Source organism: Pelodiscus sinensis, chromosome Z (assembly GCF_052426305.1).
Source record: "Pelodiscus sinensis isolate ZL-2025 chromosome Z, ASM5242630v1, whole genome shotgun sequence".
In the NCBI taxonomy this organism is placed as follows: Eukaryota; Metazoa; Chordata; order Testudines; family Trionychidae; genus Pelodiscus; species Pelodiscus sinensis.
The window spans coordinates 36943381-36960938 of record NC_143085.1 but is presented as its reverse complement, the minus strand read 5'-3'; the positions used below and the strand labels follow the sequence as shown (position 1 = coordinate 36960938).

Sequence of the window (17558 nt, the reverse complement as noted above, 5' to 3'; positions counted from 1 at the left end):
AGTCTGCAGGAAGAAAAAAGCAGTGTGGAGGCTGAGGGCACAGTCTGGAGCTGGACTCTGAAACCCAGGGAGGGAGGTGGTCTCAGAGCCCTATCTGGCTGCTTTTAGCCATGCAGTCAGAGCTGTGGATTTGAGATTCAGAGCCACTGGTTTTGTATCCCAATGTAAACATACTTTATGGCTGTGTCTACATTGGCAAGATTTTGCGCAAAAGCAATTGCTTTTGCGCAAAATCATGCCACCCATCTACACTGGCCACGAGTACTTGCGCAAGAACACTGACATTCTAATGTAGGAAATCAGTGCTTCTTGCGCAAATACTCTGACGCTCCCGCTTAGGGACAAGCCCTCTTACACAACTGTTCTTGCGCAAGAGGCCAGTGTAGACAGGCAACTTTAATTTCTTGCACAAAAAGGCTCTATAGCTAAAATGGCCATCAGAGCTTTCTTGCGCAAGAGAATGTCTACACTGGCACAGGTGCTTTTGTGCAAAAGCACATCTCTTGCGCAAATGCACATGCCAGTGTAGACGCTCTCTTGTGCAAATACTTGAACATAAAAATTCTTGTAGACGTAGCCTATATGTGCAGCACTCTTTAGGCTGTTCTTTAACACTCTGCTGTTTGAGTGTCATAGGCAGAGACTTTTCATAATGCCCAATTCTGTCATGGTGAAGTGGACAAAATTCCCCCCAGGGATCAGGCTTGCTAATTCTTCTTGATCTCTTGGTCAGATTCTTTTTGCTTAAATAAGAACTCAGCCTCTGTGACTGGGATGAAAAGTCAGTGTTTTGTCTTTGTGCCGGGTACAGTGTAATAAACACCATCTGTTGTTTTACCACCACCAGTTCCATCGGGCTGCCATGTAAATGTGGTGCCTCTCCAGGAATGCTGCAAAATACACTCTTCTTCCTCCTCTCACAGACTGTCTTGGACCAGCAGGAGCTGCTGTGTGGACAGATTGCAGGAGTGGTGCACTGCATAACTGAGATCTCCAGTGCTCCCCCTAGTCTCATTCAGCTGAGAAAGCTCAAGTTTGCAGTACGGGTGGACGGAGAGTATCTCTGGGTGAGTTCAAATGAACAGGAGGCATGTGAGGAGCTCTAGGAACTTGCATAAGGGTTGATTTCTTAGGGTACTGGTGGCAGTGGCCTGGCAGAATTCAGGAGAGACCTGCAGCTGTAGGATTCGGGCTACAAGGATCTATGGGCCGATGGAAAAGGTACAAACTAGCTGAAAACAGAACTCCATGGATGTAGCGTATACCAAAGGGCTGGGAAGCTCTTTACCCATTGCAAAGCTCTTGGCAATGATAGTGGATTTCTTATGTTGGGAGCAGATCTAGTTTCTGTGATGTGATGTGGTCACATGCTCTGAGAACTGATCCAGGCCACTTGCAGCTCATTCAGTGGGCATTCCCAATTGGGGGGTAAAGCCACACTGCAGGAAGTTCTCCCAACAAGTAGAACCCCCTGACAATCTAGTTACTTTTGTGGATTCTCAGAAGTTTGGTGCACTGTCTTATTCTCTGGTGGAGGAAGATGGAAGCCTCTTCTCAAGGTCATTAATTAGTGAATTGAGCCTCAAAATATTCAGTTTGGGCCAGATGTTCTTGGCAATTTAAGCATTAAACTAGAGGTCAGGCCCTTGAGTTTTTCACCTTTGCCTTCAAGCTCTGGCTTTCCACCTTTGCTGATAGGACAGATGCTACTGCTGACACTTCCCAAACTGAGTTTTCAAGCATGCTGCAGCTGTTTGCTTTGCCAATAGCATGGCCACATCAGAAACTTTTGTTCTGTACCCTTGTGTGTTGAAGGCGCTGGGCTGTACCATTGAACTCCCTGATATCAGCTGTCAACAATTTCTGGAACTACTGATTGGACTCTTCAGATTTTACAATGGATCTGTGTGTCATGCTTACACGGTAATTGCAGACTAACAGTGGTGGGTATCTCTCCCTGATCAATGAGGGTCTGACTCTCTCCCAGAATGGCTGAAGCCTGGTCAGTTTTGTGGAGGCTGACATATTCCCTCGGCCTTCCTGCACCCAGGCAGCTTGGAGATCACAGGAATGTGAGCTGGAAAGTCCTTAGGTCCCATCCCTACATGGCAAGATCTCGTTTGTGATGTCGTCAGCATCCTACATGATGACGTTCCCCCCACTTCTCTTAGGAGACAATCCCTCTTATAACTTCATGGGAAGATTCCTCATGTTTAGGGTGTTTCCTTCTCTTGTTCTCCCATCATGTCTAGTCCCTGCCTCTACCCCAGTATACATCATTCCTTTTGCTCCTTAGAGCAGGGCTACTCAACTTTGGAAGCCCCGAGGGCCACAATGATACTCACAGCACATGCCAAGAGCTGCAACTTAAGTGTGGTTGCAAATATATGCAGATATCTTCTTTCACGTTGACAGGCATGAATACAAAGATTAAGCCTTAAGCTGCGGCACCGGACCCATATGTGGCCATTGTGAGCCAGTCGGTACCTCGCAGGCTTTGCCCACATGGCTAAATAGCCAGCACTTTCCACAATGCCCCAGCACTCACAGCACCTCCTCCCTGGGAGCTAGAAACATTGACACCCTGTACCAGCCAGCTCATCTGCTTGCATCTTTCAATGCTCACCCCTCCTGGGAGATGCCTCGCCCTTGTGGAGCATGTTCCCAGTGAAGGCCATGTTCAAAGGATCCCACCCACAGGCCATGTATAAATCCAAACCACACTGTGGGCCACAAACAAATGGGCCGCGGGTTGAGTAGCCTTGCCTTAGAAGGCCTCTCAGCCACAGGTGGTTTCCATTCCCCTGAGCCTAGCTATGCAGATCTAAGCCTTTGTTTCTCTAGCCTCCCTTCACCTCTGTATATCTTTCTGTCTCGTAGCTGCTTTCAGATGGGGAATGATGTTCCCAGATCTGAGGGGAGTATTGCAGGGGAGAGTCTGGCAACTTTCTGCCCCTTGACAAACTCCTGCTGCATGCCAGTGTGAAACCAAAGGTCACATGCACGCATCTTGCTGCCATCCATGTTGCACACTGAGGTCTTGTGGGCTGTCCCCTTGTTCCAGGATGGTGAAAGGGAACTGGATGATGTTTGAGCATTTCCTTGCCACTGTCCGTCTAGTGTGGCACTCAGCATCCCATGCCAGATTGGAGAGTGCCTTTCCCCACCTGTTCTCTGTTGTCAGTAATGAAAAGGAGAGTGCAGACAACCAGAATTAAGCTACTGGGTTCCTATGGCATCTGGCCTCTGTTGTCTGCCCTCTCTTGTCCAGCACCTATAAATCCTCTGTTAACTGGGCTTTTGCTGTTGCAGGACCAGATTCAATTCCTGGTCTTGGTTTAGTGTTCTGGTGGACTTTTCATTGAAGACTTGCTGCTTGGATGCTTCCCTGAACGAATCCCATCTAACTGTCTTGGGCACTTTGGATCCCATGTTAACTCCAGCCATGTGTCTTACTGTGGGGATTCTTGCTTCTCCAGGTGTTTTCTCGGGAGGAGCTGAGCACGCAGTGGGACAGGTACATTGAACACATCCAGAAAAACACCAGCGACCTACACAAGATCTTCAATTCCCTTTGGAACTTGGACAGAACCAAGGTAACTCCTGGAATCTCTGCAAGGGGCAGCACCTAGACTAGTTTGTTGCACTGAGAGGTGCCCTTTAGAGGTCTGTTTGCTACTGTGATTATTTCCTGGGGTTTGATGGTTAATTGTCTTCTCCTGCTCCTTGTGCAGGTAGACCCCCTGCTGTTACTGAAAGCAGCTCTCATCTTGCAGACCTGCCAGCGTTCCCCTCAAGTGTTGGCAGGTTGCATCCTCTATAAAGGCCGGTGAGTAGCCAAGGACTTCTGAATGGGCCCTGGGATTGTCCGTTCTCAACCTGAGTTGACTGCAGGCAATCCCCTCCTACAGCTGTACTAACCAGGGCTGCTTTCCTGTGCTCCCTTGGGGATGACAGCAGCTGTACCCCCAGATCTGCCATACACTTCTTATTGCGGACATTTATATTACTATATCGCACTCTCCAGCCTCAGGTGCATTTCTAACTAGGTAAATTGTTATCCTCAAATGTGCTTGAGAAAGCAAAAGGCCCAGAGGGGCTGGGTGTCAATAGGCACCTAGCTCCCAGTACATTTCAGTGAGATCTGAGTGCCCAATTCCCATAGGCTTCTCTGGATGGGTCACTTAGGGTGAGAGATTCAACCTGTTAGGGCAGGGGAGCTCTTTTATGCAGGGGGCAGTCCCTATATTCTGGACAGCACCTGGCACAATAAGGTCCTGACCCAGTTAACATGTAGGTGTTACCACTCTATAGATGTTATAGAATGGGCCATCAGTGGCATAACTGATTCTCTGGCATGCTCTGTCTACTAGATCTAGATGCCTGTTCTGTCGCAGGGACCTTTCACATGTTCAGACTGGCTGGGGGACAGACCCAGCTTAGAGCTTTTCCCCTTTCTTAGCCAGCTCTTCCCCCTGCCTTGCCAATAATCATTCTATGTTTTTTAAATGACTGGTTTGCTGGCCAGGTGACTCGTCCACACTGATGTGGAGTATATGCAGGAAAAGGGAACCTGCCCCCTCCAGGAGAAATGCTGGCTTTATTCAGCTAAAGAGTCTATGGGTAGTGGTAGCTGGGCCAGAGAAGATCTTACAGAGCCAGTGGATTAGGGACTTCAGGCATTCCCTTGTGACAGAAGTTGGGAGCTCCTTCTTTGGGGTGCTACTAAAAGAGCTCCATGACATGTGTCAGTGGCACCTCTGGTAAGAGGTGGAGACTTGCTTTGCAGTAAGTGCATCCGACCAAGTCTGAGTGATTCATCTCTGATCCTGGTTTTCCTTTTTATGGGAGTGGCTTCACATGCACAGCAAATATTTTCCTCCAGTTCTTAGCATCCTTTATTCAGGTGACTTGTTACAAGTGCAGAACACTTCTGAGAATGGAGGTCTGTTTTGACACTGGGCCTCAAGTTCACATGGTGTGTCCTGAAGGTGTGTATGAGTTGCATGGGGTCTTGATGTCCTTGAAGTCCCCATAGTGGTCCCATCCGTGTCACATGCCTCTGTCTTCTCTAGCATATTGATTTTCTTGTGGGCAGAAACTTTTTTCTTGTGCAAAACAACTCTGACCAGAAAGGCTGTGGGCCACTTGGCCACCAGATTAATCACTACATCACTAAGCATGAACCTCCATGCTACATCCCAGTGCAACAGAGAGAGACTTATGTTTGGGTCAGACTTCCCCTCTGCAGAGTCTCTTGCAGAACCTGCATCTCACCTGGGAATAAGTGAAGAGCCTAGCCAGATCCCTTTCTCTGGCTTGCTGGTGTGCCTGTGGAAGAGGCCAGGGGCACAAAAGCATTAGTACTGGTTTTCTTGGTGCTGTCCTCTACCAGTGTCCAGCTCTGCAGGAGAGTGGGGAGGGAAAAGGCTTTACCCACACAGAGTTTCTTTGCCTTGGATCACTGTTACATTTGACTCAACAAAACCAGGCTTCCCAATGAATGGTAAATACCCAGCATGAAATTTTACTTTTGCTGATTCTGTGTGTTTTGCTGGGGAGTGTAATTCCCCCTTACTCATCTCCAGGAAGTGCCCTGGGATTGACAGGAATGTCTAAAGGCCTTGCAGGTCCATGGGCCATCACTGCTGCTGGAGGTGCTAGTTTGACCTCACAACTTACTTGTCATTGTGTGATTTAGCTCCCCCTTTTCAGTCCACGAACCTCCCGTGGTTCAGCTGGGGTGTCTGCAAATGCGCGGAATGGGGTTTGGAACCTGCTTTCAGGATGGCGAAAGAGCAGAGCACAGTGCCCCCAGCAAGTGTGAGAGCAATCTGCCTTCCCCAGAAAACTAAGCTTAGCAGGGGTGGTGGTGAACCTGAACTTCAGCAAGAAACTCAGCTCATAGCTGGTTATGTTTGTATTCTGCCCTGCTAGGGTTGTGAGCACGCAACTTCCACCTCCTCTCACTGCCAAGGTTCTCCTTCAAGGAACAGAAGCTGCAGGAAAGGTATGTTGTTAAACCCAAGCCCAGCAGCATGTATATCCCATCTATGTGTGACTCACACCACAGAACCAGCCAGCCAGCATTCCTGGAGCTGCTTGATGCTGATGTGAAATGGTTCTCCTGGCTAACAAAAATCAAAATTCCTGTTGATGTTCAGGAGTCTAGATGGTGCTGCTGCACATGGGAGCTTTTCTCCTGTCAGTATTTTGCCTATTGAATTCTTGTCAAGAGGTCAGAAATGATCGGTCATTTTCAGATTAACCTGGCCAAAGGCAGCTGCTTAGCTACATACTGAATGAATGTATATAGCGATCCCCTTACTCTAAAACTGCAGTGTTTGCTGAAAAATTAAATGCTTGTTATGTGACACGGGCAAAATGCTCATAGCTAACTCATTACCCACTGAGTTTTCTTTAGTGTTCCTGTGTAATCCCTTAGTTTTCTCATTCTGTCTGTTACTAAATTAACACAGCATTCCAAGAGGTGTTACGCTTGCACATCTGTGTGCGGTTGCATGGCACAACAGATTGGGAAAGCATCTGTTTTGACATTGGTTCAGGGAATGAACAAAGATTTACTTCCTTGCTAGTCCCAGTGAACTCAGCATGGCTCCTGGAGCAGCAAGTCACTGCAGAGCATGAGTAGGTTTATCACAGTCTTGCCCTCAGGGCCTGATCCAGAGTCCATTGCCGTCAGGGGGAAAATCCCCAAGGACTTCGGTGGCCTTGGGGTTGAGCCTGTGTGTGTGTCTGGTGGCTCCTGTTGAACAGTCTTAAGGCAGGCCAGTGATAACTGTGCTTTATTTTCAGAGTATACCTGCAAGTGGGGAGGTGCTGCAGGAGCATAAGTCAGGCTCGTCGCACAGCGCACATGGTGAGCTGCATTGCAGGAGTGTGCTGCCCTTTTCCGGCCTGGTTTCCTTCTGAGATCCAGTTTTACCCTCTACTGCAGTTAAAACATAACAGGGCAGATCTTGCTGCTTCCATTATGCCCCAGATAAAGTTCCAGGTGCACCCACCTTCCAGAGTCTGTTCAGTGGGTATTGTGAGGCGGATCTAGGGCCTGTTCCTGCATCTTAAGGGCAGGGATTTGCTCATATGGGTTCTCCCACAAATTCTGCAGCTATGTGGAACTGGGGGTGCGTCAACTTGGTCAGTGACAAAACTGTGAAAGTAGAAAGGGTGCAAAGGTTTGGACGTATGGCAGGAGTTTGGGTTCTGAACAGCGACTCAGAACTGGACTTTTTCTTTCATCCCTTTGGTGAGTTAGACCTGAGGATGTTCCACTCGTTTTGGGCAGCTCTTCCTCTGCCCTCTCCTCACATCCGCTGCTGTATCTCTGGGATGCTCAGAAAAGCCACAGGGTATTTGCCGGTACCAGGCATTGAGTTTGTAAAGGGCTGAGGAAAAAGCCGCCTGGTCAGTTCTGTGCTATGGCTTCCAGAGCCAGGCGTGGGCCTTGGCCAGAGGCCTCCTTCCTCTCCTCTCACAGGAGGACTGCACTGATGGAGTCTGGCATCCGTACAGACATTTTAATTTCTTCTCACTGGTCTATGTCCGTTCTGCTCTTGCAGGTCTCCCATTGCCCCAGGATGTCTCTATCATCCCAGTTTTCCTAACAGAAGATGAAGCCACAGCGCTCCGGGAGTTTCCAGTAGAGTGGATGACTAGGTAGGAAGTGAATTCCTGAGGTGGTAAAGAGTCTCTGCAGCAGCTGAGCTCATGCCGCCACCAAGCCCATGCTCACTATTTTTTGCTGCTATCTTCCCTCAGAATAACACGAGGCCTGAGTGAGGGGTACTGCCGTTGTTGGGGGCTTATCTGGCTGGGTAACTCGAATAACTTGAATTGTCTGGGAGGAAAGGGCTTGGGCTTATCTCTGCTGCTGTGCTTTACATAAAGCAAAATGACCTCCCCACCTCAGACAAGCTGACACACCATCATCTCTGAGCCCCAGTGCTCGGAGTATAGCCTCCGTTCTTTGTGTTGCATGTAAGGGAGCAATATGCCCAGCACAGAAGAGAAGACTGCACTGCTCTGGGAGTTCCTCGCTGAGGTTTGAGACGGGCACAGCCTCTGAGATTAGCCAGTTCCTCCTTTGCTGGGTACATTCAGATCAGGAGTGCAGATCAGGTTTTCAACAGGAAATGGGGGTGTTTATTTTTCTGATTGTTACTGGCCTCTGATTTGCCACGTATCTGCAACTCAGTGGTTAATAGAGTGCTGCTCTTGTCTCCTGTTAGGTTGCCCACATCTCCAGGAAACCCAACAGGATCTAAGAACACCCTCCGCTCACGAGCATTCTCAGATTCGGCCCGGGCTGATGAAGTCCGAAGCCAGTCTGCTCTGTGGGTGAGAGAGCCCCTTGCTCAGGGCTCAAGTGCCATCACAGCAGAAGATACTCTGAACTCAGTCACCTTTGCAAATACAGCTTCTACCAGTGGTTTCTCCAAACCACAGGCCAGTGTAGAGAATTTCCCTGCTGAAGCAGTGAGCAGCCCCAGCAGTGAAAGCCCAGTGTTGAGTTCTGGCTGCTTCAAACTATCTTCTCCACTACAGAGAAAGCTGGGAGTCCTGCCCATCAGTTCCAAACTGCCTGCTGCAGAGTGCATGCGAGACACAGGCACGGCCTCAGGCTTTCCAAAGCTGGGTGCCCCGGGGCAGGAGGGTGGAGGCCCTATGGAGCCCACATTGCGCTCTAGCACTAGTAAGGTGGAGGTGTCTGAATGCTGCAGCCTCCAGAGGCGTCACACAGCCAGTGGCAGCCTCTCCACCTGCTACCCACTCAAAGAGTCGAGAAGAAATCATTCAAGTGAAGGTGACGGTCTGTCGAGTGTGGACAGTCAAGACCCCAGCAACCAGAATGGGGCCTTTGGAAGAGGATCTGGAGCAACGTGGTTTGATGCTTCTGGGCAGGAGCCCCTGCCCTATGCAGCACAGTTGGAGCAAACGTTCCCTGCAGATGACTGGGGTAGGAATCTGTTTCCTGTTGCTGGAGGCCAAGCAAGACAGCAACACAGCGTCAGGGCAGATGGTCCAGGCGCGCCCAAGAGCAGAGAGAACAGGTTGCCTACAGAAGTAACTGCCAGGGCAGACTGTCTAGCCGCCGCTGATTGCACTGTGTCAGACAAGCAGGCCAAGCTGGTTAAGATGCTCTTGTATGTTCACAGCATTAAAGGGCTGGTGTTGTTGCTGCTGGCGGAGGAGCAGTTTAAGGATGTCCAGGGCTCCATTGAAGATGTGGTAAGACAGACGAAGCTGCCTCTTCACATTAGAAAATGTTTCATACCCTTCCTGTCTCATGGCAGTGTGGGATGGGGGGCCTGGGCAGAGGAATGGGAGTCAGACTCTTGAGTCCTGGTTCCAGTTCTCCCTCTGGTTACTCTGTGACCTTGGAGACAAGTCCCTTTACCCCACCCCCACCCTCTCCCTTTGGTTCCTCCCACCAAGGGCTTCAGACCTCCCTTGAGTACAGTTTAGAGATGAGCATAGTAGGAATGTTGCAGCTCTGACTGACCAGCCCCAGTGTTCTAGTCTGGCAGATCACAAGTGGCTTGTGCAGGAGGGGTGCTCCTCTGGGAGGGCTTGTGGTTAAATGTTCCACACTACAGAGTGCTAACCATGAGCCGTGGGTACTAGCAGGCACTGCAATTACATAGGGCTAGCTCTCCGACACTGCTCTACCTGCATAAAGTTTAATTGCCCCCTTGGCGTGTTACAACTTGTGACCCTAGCGATACTAGGGATTTGAAGGTTTAACCCCTTTAATCAGTTAGCCAGTTAAACAGGATTTTACATCCTTAAGCAATTCTGACGAGTTGGTTGTCTGGCGGCAACTCCATCTGGAAAGAAATGGTGTTTGACTGGCTGGCAGCCTGCAACTCTGTGCAGCTGGCTTCCATATCCAAGGGACCTAGCAGGTTGGTGCCATTCCACAGTTCAGTTATGGCACATGAAGAGAGGCTGTCATGAGGGCACTTCATGTCAGCAGCTGGGTCCTAGGACCCAGCACCAAAAGCACGTCATTGTTGCTTCCTCTGCGGGCTGTGGTTAGTGTGCAGGCTTAACTGGCAAATGGTGAGATGCCAGGAAATGCTTTGGTCTGCTGGAGAAGGACACACTTGCTTAGGTGCCATTTCCCTAAACAAGGCATTAGAGTCTGCTGTGTCAGCAGAGCTGCTGTTTTCTTTCTAAACAGGAGGTGGGGGGTGTTCTGAGCTGTACTCCCTTAAGATGCAGGATTTGTGACTTTCTGGCTGGCACCTTGTAATCAGGCCACCAGAGTGCAGTGACTCAGGAATGACTCACCAGGAAAGGGAGGTGCTGCAAATCCAGCCAGGTGATTGGCAAGTGCAGTGCTCTCTTTCTCTCTGTGCCTCAGGCTAACTCCACCCTCCCTCCCTCCCTCCCTCCCCCCCCCCCCCCCCATCTGGGCCCTGCTTTTGAGTCGCATTTGCTGGTGGTGCTGTGGCATGGTAAGCGAGGCCTGCGGCTATGTGGACAGCTCCTCCGGAATGTGCCTTCACCAGCTCCTCTCTCTGTTTCTCTCACTGGGGAGTGAGACAGAACAGCCATAAGGGAAATGTGGCCTATCTAACCCTGTCATTTGTGCCTTTGTTATAAACTTGCCACTTGCTAGTTGGCCCACTTCTCCCCTTGGAAAAATCCCTGTGGAGCCCCAGGTGCCTCACCCACACAAAGCCTGACATTGAGTGCGCAGCTTTGAATGATCACTGTCTGCATACACACTGTTGAATCAGGGTGGGTTGCGTTTCTAATGGGCAGTGAACACAGACTAATCAGCTTCCCTTTCTGGCATGCCTGCATTCCCACAGGTCAGTTATGTCAGGGTTGAGATGTTCTGGAAAGCCATTTGTCAAGGCTCTGCCTGTAGGAGTTGAATCATTTAAATGTTGGGTTTGATCTTACCCTTTGCAGTTCCAAAAGCATGTTCTTACCCAGTGTAAGTTTTGGGCCAGATCTGATGTAATGAGAACCCCTCAGCTGTCCCATTCCTAGATGCAGGACACTTGATCTCCACTGGCAGAAAGGTGGCCTCCCAGCTGAGTTTTGAATGGGATTGTGGTCTAACGCAGTGGTGCTCAACCTTTTTTCATTCGCAACCCCCGGAACTGGGAACATTTTTAATTTTTGTTGAGCCAAAAAAAAAAAAAGCCAGGAACATTTTGTTGTGGCCCCTTTAATTTAAAACGCCGGTCCACTTCCCCTGCCATGTGTACATAAGGCACCGAGCCAGGAAAACAAAATGCTGGACGGCCCGGATCAAAGTGCTGTGACCCCCCAGGAAGATAGCTGCGACCCCTTTTGGGGGTTGCAACCCATAGGTTGCATACTGCTGGTCTAACGGATACAGCAGAGGACTGTCAATCAGCACTCCTGGGTCCTAGTGTGCTCCATCGTGCTCTCTGACTTTCGGCAAACCACTCAGCCTCTCTGTATTGTTTATCCATCTATAAAATGGACAGGGTGTGGAGCCTGAAAAGAACCTGTTCTGAGCCCAGTGAGCCGAATGGAAGCATGACCCTCCCTGTGGCTGAGGAGGGGACAGGGACACTTTTGAAGATGAGAAAACTAATCTTCCTTGAGGGGAAGCATGCTGGAGACTGCAGTGGGAGATCTTGCCCATCCTGCCTCAACCCGCGGTTCAGCCCTGTCTGTGCACCCCGCTATAGGAAGAGACAGAGGGGTCCCCCATGCCTCGTTGGACAGCAGTTCCATTGTCTAATGCCTAGTCGGTGGTTGTGTGTTCTTGGGACCAGTGACAGCTCCCTAGTTACTGGTAGAAATTCTTAATCTCATGTTTTGCAATTTGGATGGAGTTGGAGCAGATGGGCTGTTTTCAGAAGCGAGTCCAGCCCCCTTTGGCTCTCTTAGAGCTGTGAAAAGCTCTGTTGTCTGGCAGGAGAGGGAGTAGTGTGCTACCTAGAGGGAAGATGCATCCAATGCCAGGCTTCTGCAATTAAATACAGTGTAAATGTGTTACATTGGAATGCACCTAACACTAATTTTCAATTACAGCAGCAAGAGCCTTCTGTCACCTGAGTAATATTCAGTTACTGATTTAAAAAATGGACAGTGCCTTCATGAAAATACCTAAGTCCCTAACTCAAGTACCTCAAAGAGTGTTTATGAGGAGGATGGAGAAAAATTATTCTCCTTCCATATTCTGATAATAGGACAAGAAGCAATGGGCTTAAATTCTAGCAAGAAACATTTAGGTTGGACATTAAGGAAAATGTCTTACCTGTCTAAGTGGCAAAGCACTGGGATAAATTGCCTAGGGAAGTTGTGGAATCTCTGTCACTGAAGATATTTAAGAGCAGGTTAGACAGACACCTGTCAGATAGTATAGATGGTGCTGGGTCCTGCCATAAGGGCAGGGGACAGGACTCGATGACCTCTCAAAGTCCCTTCCAGTCTTGGGATTCTATGATTCTGTGAAAATGGGCACCCCATAGAGAAGTGCTGGGAGGAAGTGAGGTCATTAAGTCTTGCATCCCATGCTGATGAACTGCCGTTGGTGCTTGAAAGGCCCTTTTGCCACTCTCGTGTCCTTTGCCAAACCTACTGCATCATTGACCTGTGGGCTAATAAATGGACGGGAATCCACCAGTTAGTACCACACAAGCCACCAAACAGCCTTGAGTTGATAATGCTTCCAGGGATGGATCAGAACCCACATGTCAGTTGTGGGTTCATTGGCATGTCATCCATGTTTGTCCAGACAAATTACAGCCCCTAGTAAATGGTGAGTCTTCTCTGATGCACACGTGTGTTGCTCTGTTTGCAGTATCACAGCAGTCTGGCTTCTCTCAATGGCCTGGAGGTTCACCTGCAGGAGACTTTGCCCAAAGATCATTCCTCTGCAGTCAAAGCCACCTACAGCTTTACTCACTACGACTGCATTCAGAATGTGCTGACAGGTGAGGCCTTGTTTCCAGAGCTCTAGGCTTGCTGCCTTGTTTTAACTTGCCTGTGTTAACATCTCCTGCCTGAACTGCTGTCTGAAGTTAGCACAGCCCAGGTGCTGGGTGCCTGTCCTGCTTTTGGGAGTGCATACTGCTGGTGCCTGGTAAACGGTGACCCATAGGCAGTTGGTAATGTAGGCAAGGGAAGGCACAGCCTTCTTAAAACTGCCTACACACCGAAATGCCTAAGGGTTGGGCCACCAGGGGAGAAGGCTAGGGCTGCAGTGTAGCAGCCCAGCTCAGCAGTGGTCTCCAGAGAGGGATAAAGCCTCTGCACAGCAGCCCAGCTCTCCCCAGCCACCAGGGAGGGATAGAGCTGCTGTGCAGCAGTGCGGCTTTCCTCAGCCACTGGTGAGGGCCGGGCAGGTGCCACAGCACAGCAGCCCCAGCTCCCCACATGGCCCAGAAAGATCAAGCTGGGGGTGGGCGTGTCTTTAGGTGGAAGGGGCGGGGCCTTGGGCAGAAGGGCTGGCCTTCCCCATCTGGCCTTTCACCCAATGCCCAAGTTGTGACCATGGTCAGCACTGGAAGTTCAGGCAGGGTCTGTGATCAGCTTGTGTCAGGCTCAAGCCAAATGTCTCTGGGAGTGAGAGTGGGAGTCTGCTTGTGGGCAGTGTCCTTTCCAACACCGTCCTGATTCTGCCTGACCATTTCCTGACAGCTGTATCTCACCTGCCCCGTCTCGGTGGAGTTGCTGCCTCCCCATCTGTGAGCATAGCAGCACTGGGCACTCAGCACATCTGTGGCTGTGAAAATATCTGCCAATGGAACAGTAACATGGGACTGACCTTACCCTTGAGCAGCAGCCCATGACAGCCAGGCGCAGAGCCTGGGCTGACCAACATAGGCTTACAGGGCTTGGGCTGCCGCATTGTAAATCGCTGGGTAGCTGCTCCAGCTCGGGCTGGAGTTTGGGCCCCAGCCCTGGTGTCAGAGCCCAAGCAAGCCCAAGCTGCACTGCCCAGCTCTTTAGCATGGTGGCCTGAGCTTTTGTCAGTCATAGTCTGTGCTGGCGTCCCCTTAGAGCTGCATAGATCCCAGATCACCTCTCATCGTTCCAGTCCGTACTCGTGTCTCCCGCCAGCCCATGAGCACTAACCATTGCTAGCCACATGCCTTCTCCAGCACAGAAGAGAGAGAGACTGGGGAGAGAGAGAGTGGCCCAAATGATCCTGCTTTGGTCTATTGTTGTGCTGTTTGTGAGCCTGTCCCCTGCCTTCATCACCATACTGCCTGTGTCATGTCCCTTTGGCTCACTCTCTGACCACCGCAGGCAGAGGGCAGAAATCCAGCATTCTTTCCCGCTGACAAAGCTGGGACAAACTACCTTGCACAGGCAGCTTCCTAACCTCTCCCTCTTTCTTCTCTGCAGCAAACCTGCCCCAGGTACTAGGCGCTCAGGATCAGCAGTTCTTGAAAGCTGTGAGTCTGATCCACTCTGACTTCCACCAGCACCCGACTGCTTCTGAAATGATCATCAGGTAAGGGCTGCCTGGTGCTTCCTCCTCTCTTCAGCCAGGGGAGCTGCTTCCATCCAGAGGTGATAGGGGGAGGAGATGAGCGTGGGGCACTTCAGAACATGCTTGCCTTGTTAGAAGGCCTTTAAGCTACTTGTCTTCAAGAGGTACAGTAGTTAGCATCCCAGCCCATGAGCTCTGTGTAGGATGCAGGAAAGCCAGGCCAGGTCACTGCTATGTATGCCTGCCAGAACGCGGTCCAGGAGACTTACTTCCAGCAGCTGGCCACTCCTCTGCACAACTCTGGGGTTCCCAGCCCTCAAGACAGTGCATTCAGTTTGCTAGGCAAGGCCAAACAGAAGCGAAGGCCCTTTGTGTTCTGCATACTCCCTAGAGTTCCCTCTTACCAAAGACCCAGTCAGCTCACCTCATTTCCTGATGTTCAGCTGCTGAGTGGAGTGAGCGGACAGCAAGATGACTGTTGCCAAAGGCTTGGATGAAGACATAGCGCTAGAATGTTGCCAGCTCCTGGCACCATAAGGTTCGAAGCTGCAGCTTTAAATAGAGCTGTTCGTAGTAAACTTGTGTCTCGGCTTGGAGCCAAAGGCGTCTGAAATTGTCAGTCTGGGTTTGTTTTCTTGCCTGGCATGTTGGGTTGGAAACAGGCTGCGGCGTGTGTGGCAAACTAAATTCAATGCTCCAAGCAAGATGGTTTCATCAGTCAGAGCCTTTCATGGTGTCACGGGGGCACAGACACTGCCTCCACCCTGTTCCTGTTACAAGGAACTGAGTCGTTTTGCATCCATTTGGCACAAGTTGGCCTTCCCAGCCAGGCCTACACTTCTGGCTACCTGCTGCCTCACTGCGTGCAAGGTAGGCTGGCTGGGAAATGCCAAGCATCTCTCCCTTGCTGCCCGTGCCCAGAGGGGGTGCAGGCAGTGACAGCAGCAGCACATGGGAAAGTGCACTGTGGGAAGGATCTCGGCAATCTTTGTATACAGGTATGGGTGGGGGTCTTGTCCACGCTGTGGCAAACCAATCCCTGCGTATCATTGCACACTGCAAGCCGGCCTAGGCCTCTGACATGCTGAGCTGTCATGGCTGCTGCTAGTGTGGTCGTGGGGCTTTGGGCTTCAGCTGCGCAGTGGTGGGCTCAGTATCCTGGCTGCAGGGCTTCAGGTGTGGGTCATGGGCCTCAGACTACAGCCGTGGGGCTTTGGACTCAGTTCCCCATACTAACTCCCACCCCCATCATCCCTGCCTCCTGCTGTCTCCCTCCCTCTCCATCTTCCCACCTTGGGCTTGCTGGGACTGAGTAAATCTGCTGTGAGAAGTGATACTTGTGTGTTAGTATCACTTGTCTCTGCAGACTTGTTAGTTAGCTGAGAGGCTGTGAAAAGTGACATTAACTAGGCATTTAAAATCCCGATTAATCAGTTAACCGACTACCCTGTTACATCCCTAATGGACACCTGTTGTGCTGTGGGACACCTTGTCAGTCTCTTGTATTCCCGGGGTTAGTCCACCACATTTCTTGCTGTCACTGTCACATAAACATGCCCCCTGCTTTTATGAAGTGGTGCAGATGGAGCAGGGCTCCTGTAGCCAGTCGGGACTACCCATGCCTTTACTCTCGTCCTTGGGGCTGGCTGTTCAGTGTCACACTGCCATGTGTTCTAATGGAACTCGCAAAGAACACCAGGGTGCTTGCATCTTCCTCTCAGAGCCTTGACCTTTGCTTTCCTTTCTGTCCTTCTAGGAATGCCTCCACTGCTGTGTATGCCTGCCAGAACCCAGTCCAGGAGACTTACTTCCAGCAGCTGACCACTCCTCTGCGCAATTCAGGGGTTCCCAACCCTCATGACAGTGCGTTCAGTTTGCCAGGCAAGGCCAAACAGAAGCTGCTGAAGCATGGGTTGAATCTGCTCTGAGCTGGCTTTGACCTCTTGGAATGGCCTGTCCAAATCCAAGCCGGGAGAAGCTCTGTCTGTAATAAGCTAAAACGCCAAGACTTTTATTCTATACCAGCGGCTCTGTAAAGAACCTGGGGGCACAAAGCTTTATTTGTGTGTCGTGCCTTGGTCGGTTAAACAGTGAGTAGCCAGGACAGCTGAGTGCCCTGCTCTTGGGCTGGTGGTCTGGACTCCCAGGTAAATCCAGCATGCCATGTGCATGCTCAGGGGGCCCTTTGCCTTGCTGTGGTCTGTTGGGAAATGTTGACTGTTACCAAAGAACTTAGGAGGCGGATTGCAGTGGCATCTGCCACCTTCAACTTGGAGCCCCAGAGCACCTCGACTGAAAGCGACCGGTTAGCTTGCTCTCAGCGGCACCGAGTGCTGAGTTACTGGGCAATACTTGCTTTGTGAGATCTGTCAGGGGCTAGCTCTCCCTTGTGCCTACACTCCTACTCAGTCAGATGGTTTACACCTCTGAAGCTCCATGAGTGAGCCTGTCACCGTGGAGTGCCTCACCTTGAATTAGCAGAGCCCTGAATGTTGTTGGACTAGCAGGAAGAGGAGAAGAGCTAACTACTCCCCTCAGTTGCATAAAGCACTTAGATTTTTGTAACATAGCAGTGTCTAGGAGGTCTCCTAGTCCTCCCTCCCCATCTGTCTCCAGCATTCCTTCCTTGGCTAAGTTGCTTAACACTGTCCTTCCAAATGGTCCACCAAACCCTGTTATCTCCCCAGGGCATCCCTGCCTTTCATAAGTGTCTTTATGAGATCAGTTTACAGGCCTGAACACAGTACACACACAGCCTGTGCTGTACATGCACCCAGGACTTGTATCTCTCTGCTGCCGCGCCTATGGAGATGCTTTTCCTGCTGAAGCTGCCCTGACCTCCTTGCTACCTCTCTGAATTCAGAACAGGCGAGAGCCCACGAACTCATCACACACGCAGCTTTACGACTGCTCTGCAGCTGCCATCTTTGCTGAAACAAACTGACCTCCAGTTTTGGTTTGCATCAGGTTAGCAATTAAGGCAGCCTGGACCTGAGTTTATGGGAACAACACCTCTCTGAGACCGTTTTCTGTAGTACAAAGGTGGCTACTGCTCTGAGCATGAACATCCCTGTGGCAGTTCAAATAAAACAAGTAAAATACA

General features: G+C 50.5%; 1 protein-coding gene across 10 annotated transcripts in view; it reads left to right on the top strand.

Moving 5' to 3' along the window:
- The window catches only part of HPS4 (HPS4 biogenesis of lysosomal organelles complex 3 subunit 2), a 21491-nt gene extending 3933 nt beyond the window's left edge, over positions 1-17558 (top strand). For 7 of the 10 annotated variants that reach the window (XM_075898890.2, XM_075898888.2, XM_075898891.2 and 4 more), the window contains 11 exons: positions 924-1067; positions 1816-1923; positions 3480-3596; positions 3735-3829; positions 5938-6010; positions 6817-6880; positions 7581-7677; positions 8250-9249; positions 12818-12950; positions 14368-14476; positions 16212-17558. In XM_075898890.2, the coding sequence (XP_075755005.2) occupies positions 924-1067; positions 1816-1923; positions 3480-3596; positions 3735-3829; positions 5938-6010; positions 6817-6880; positions 7581-7677; positions 8250-9249; positions 12818-12950; positions 14368-14476; positions 16212-16383 (2112 nt within the window). In that variant the 3' untranslated portion in view covers positions 16384-17558. The other 3 variants (XM_075898892.2, XM_075898894.2, XM_075898893.2) reach the window with 3 other exon arrangements.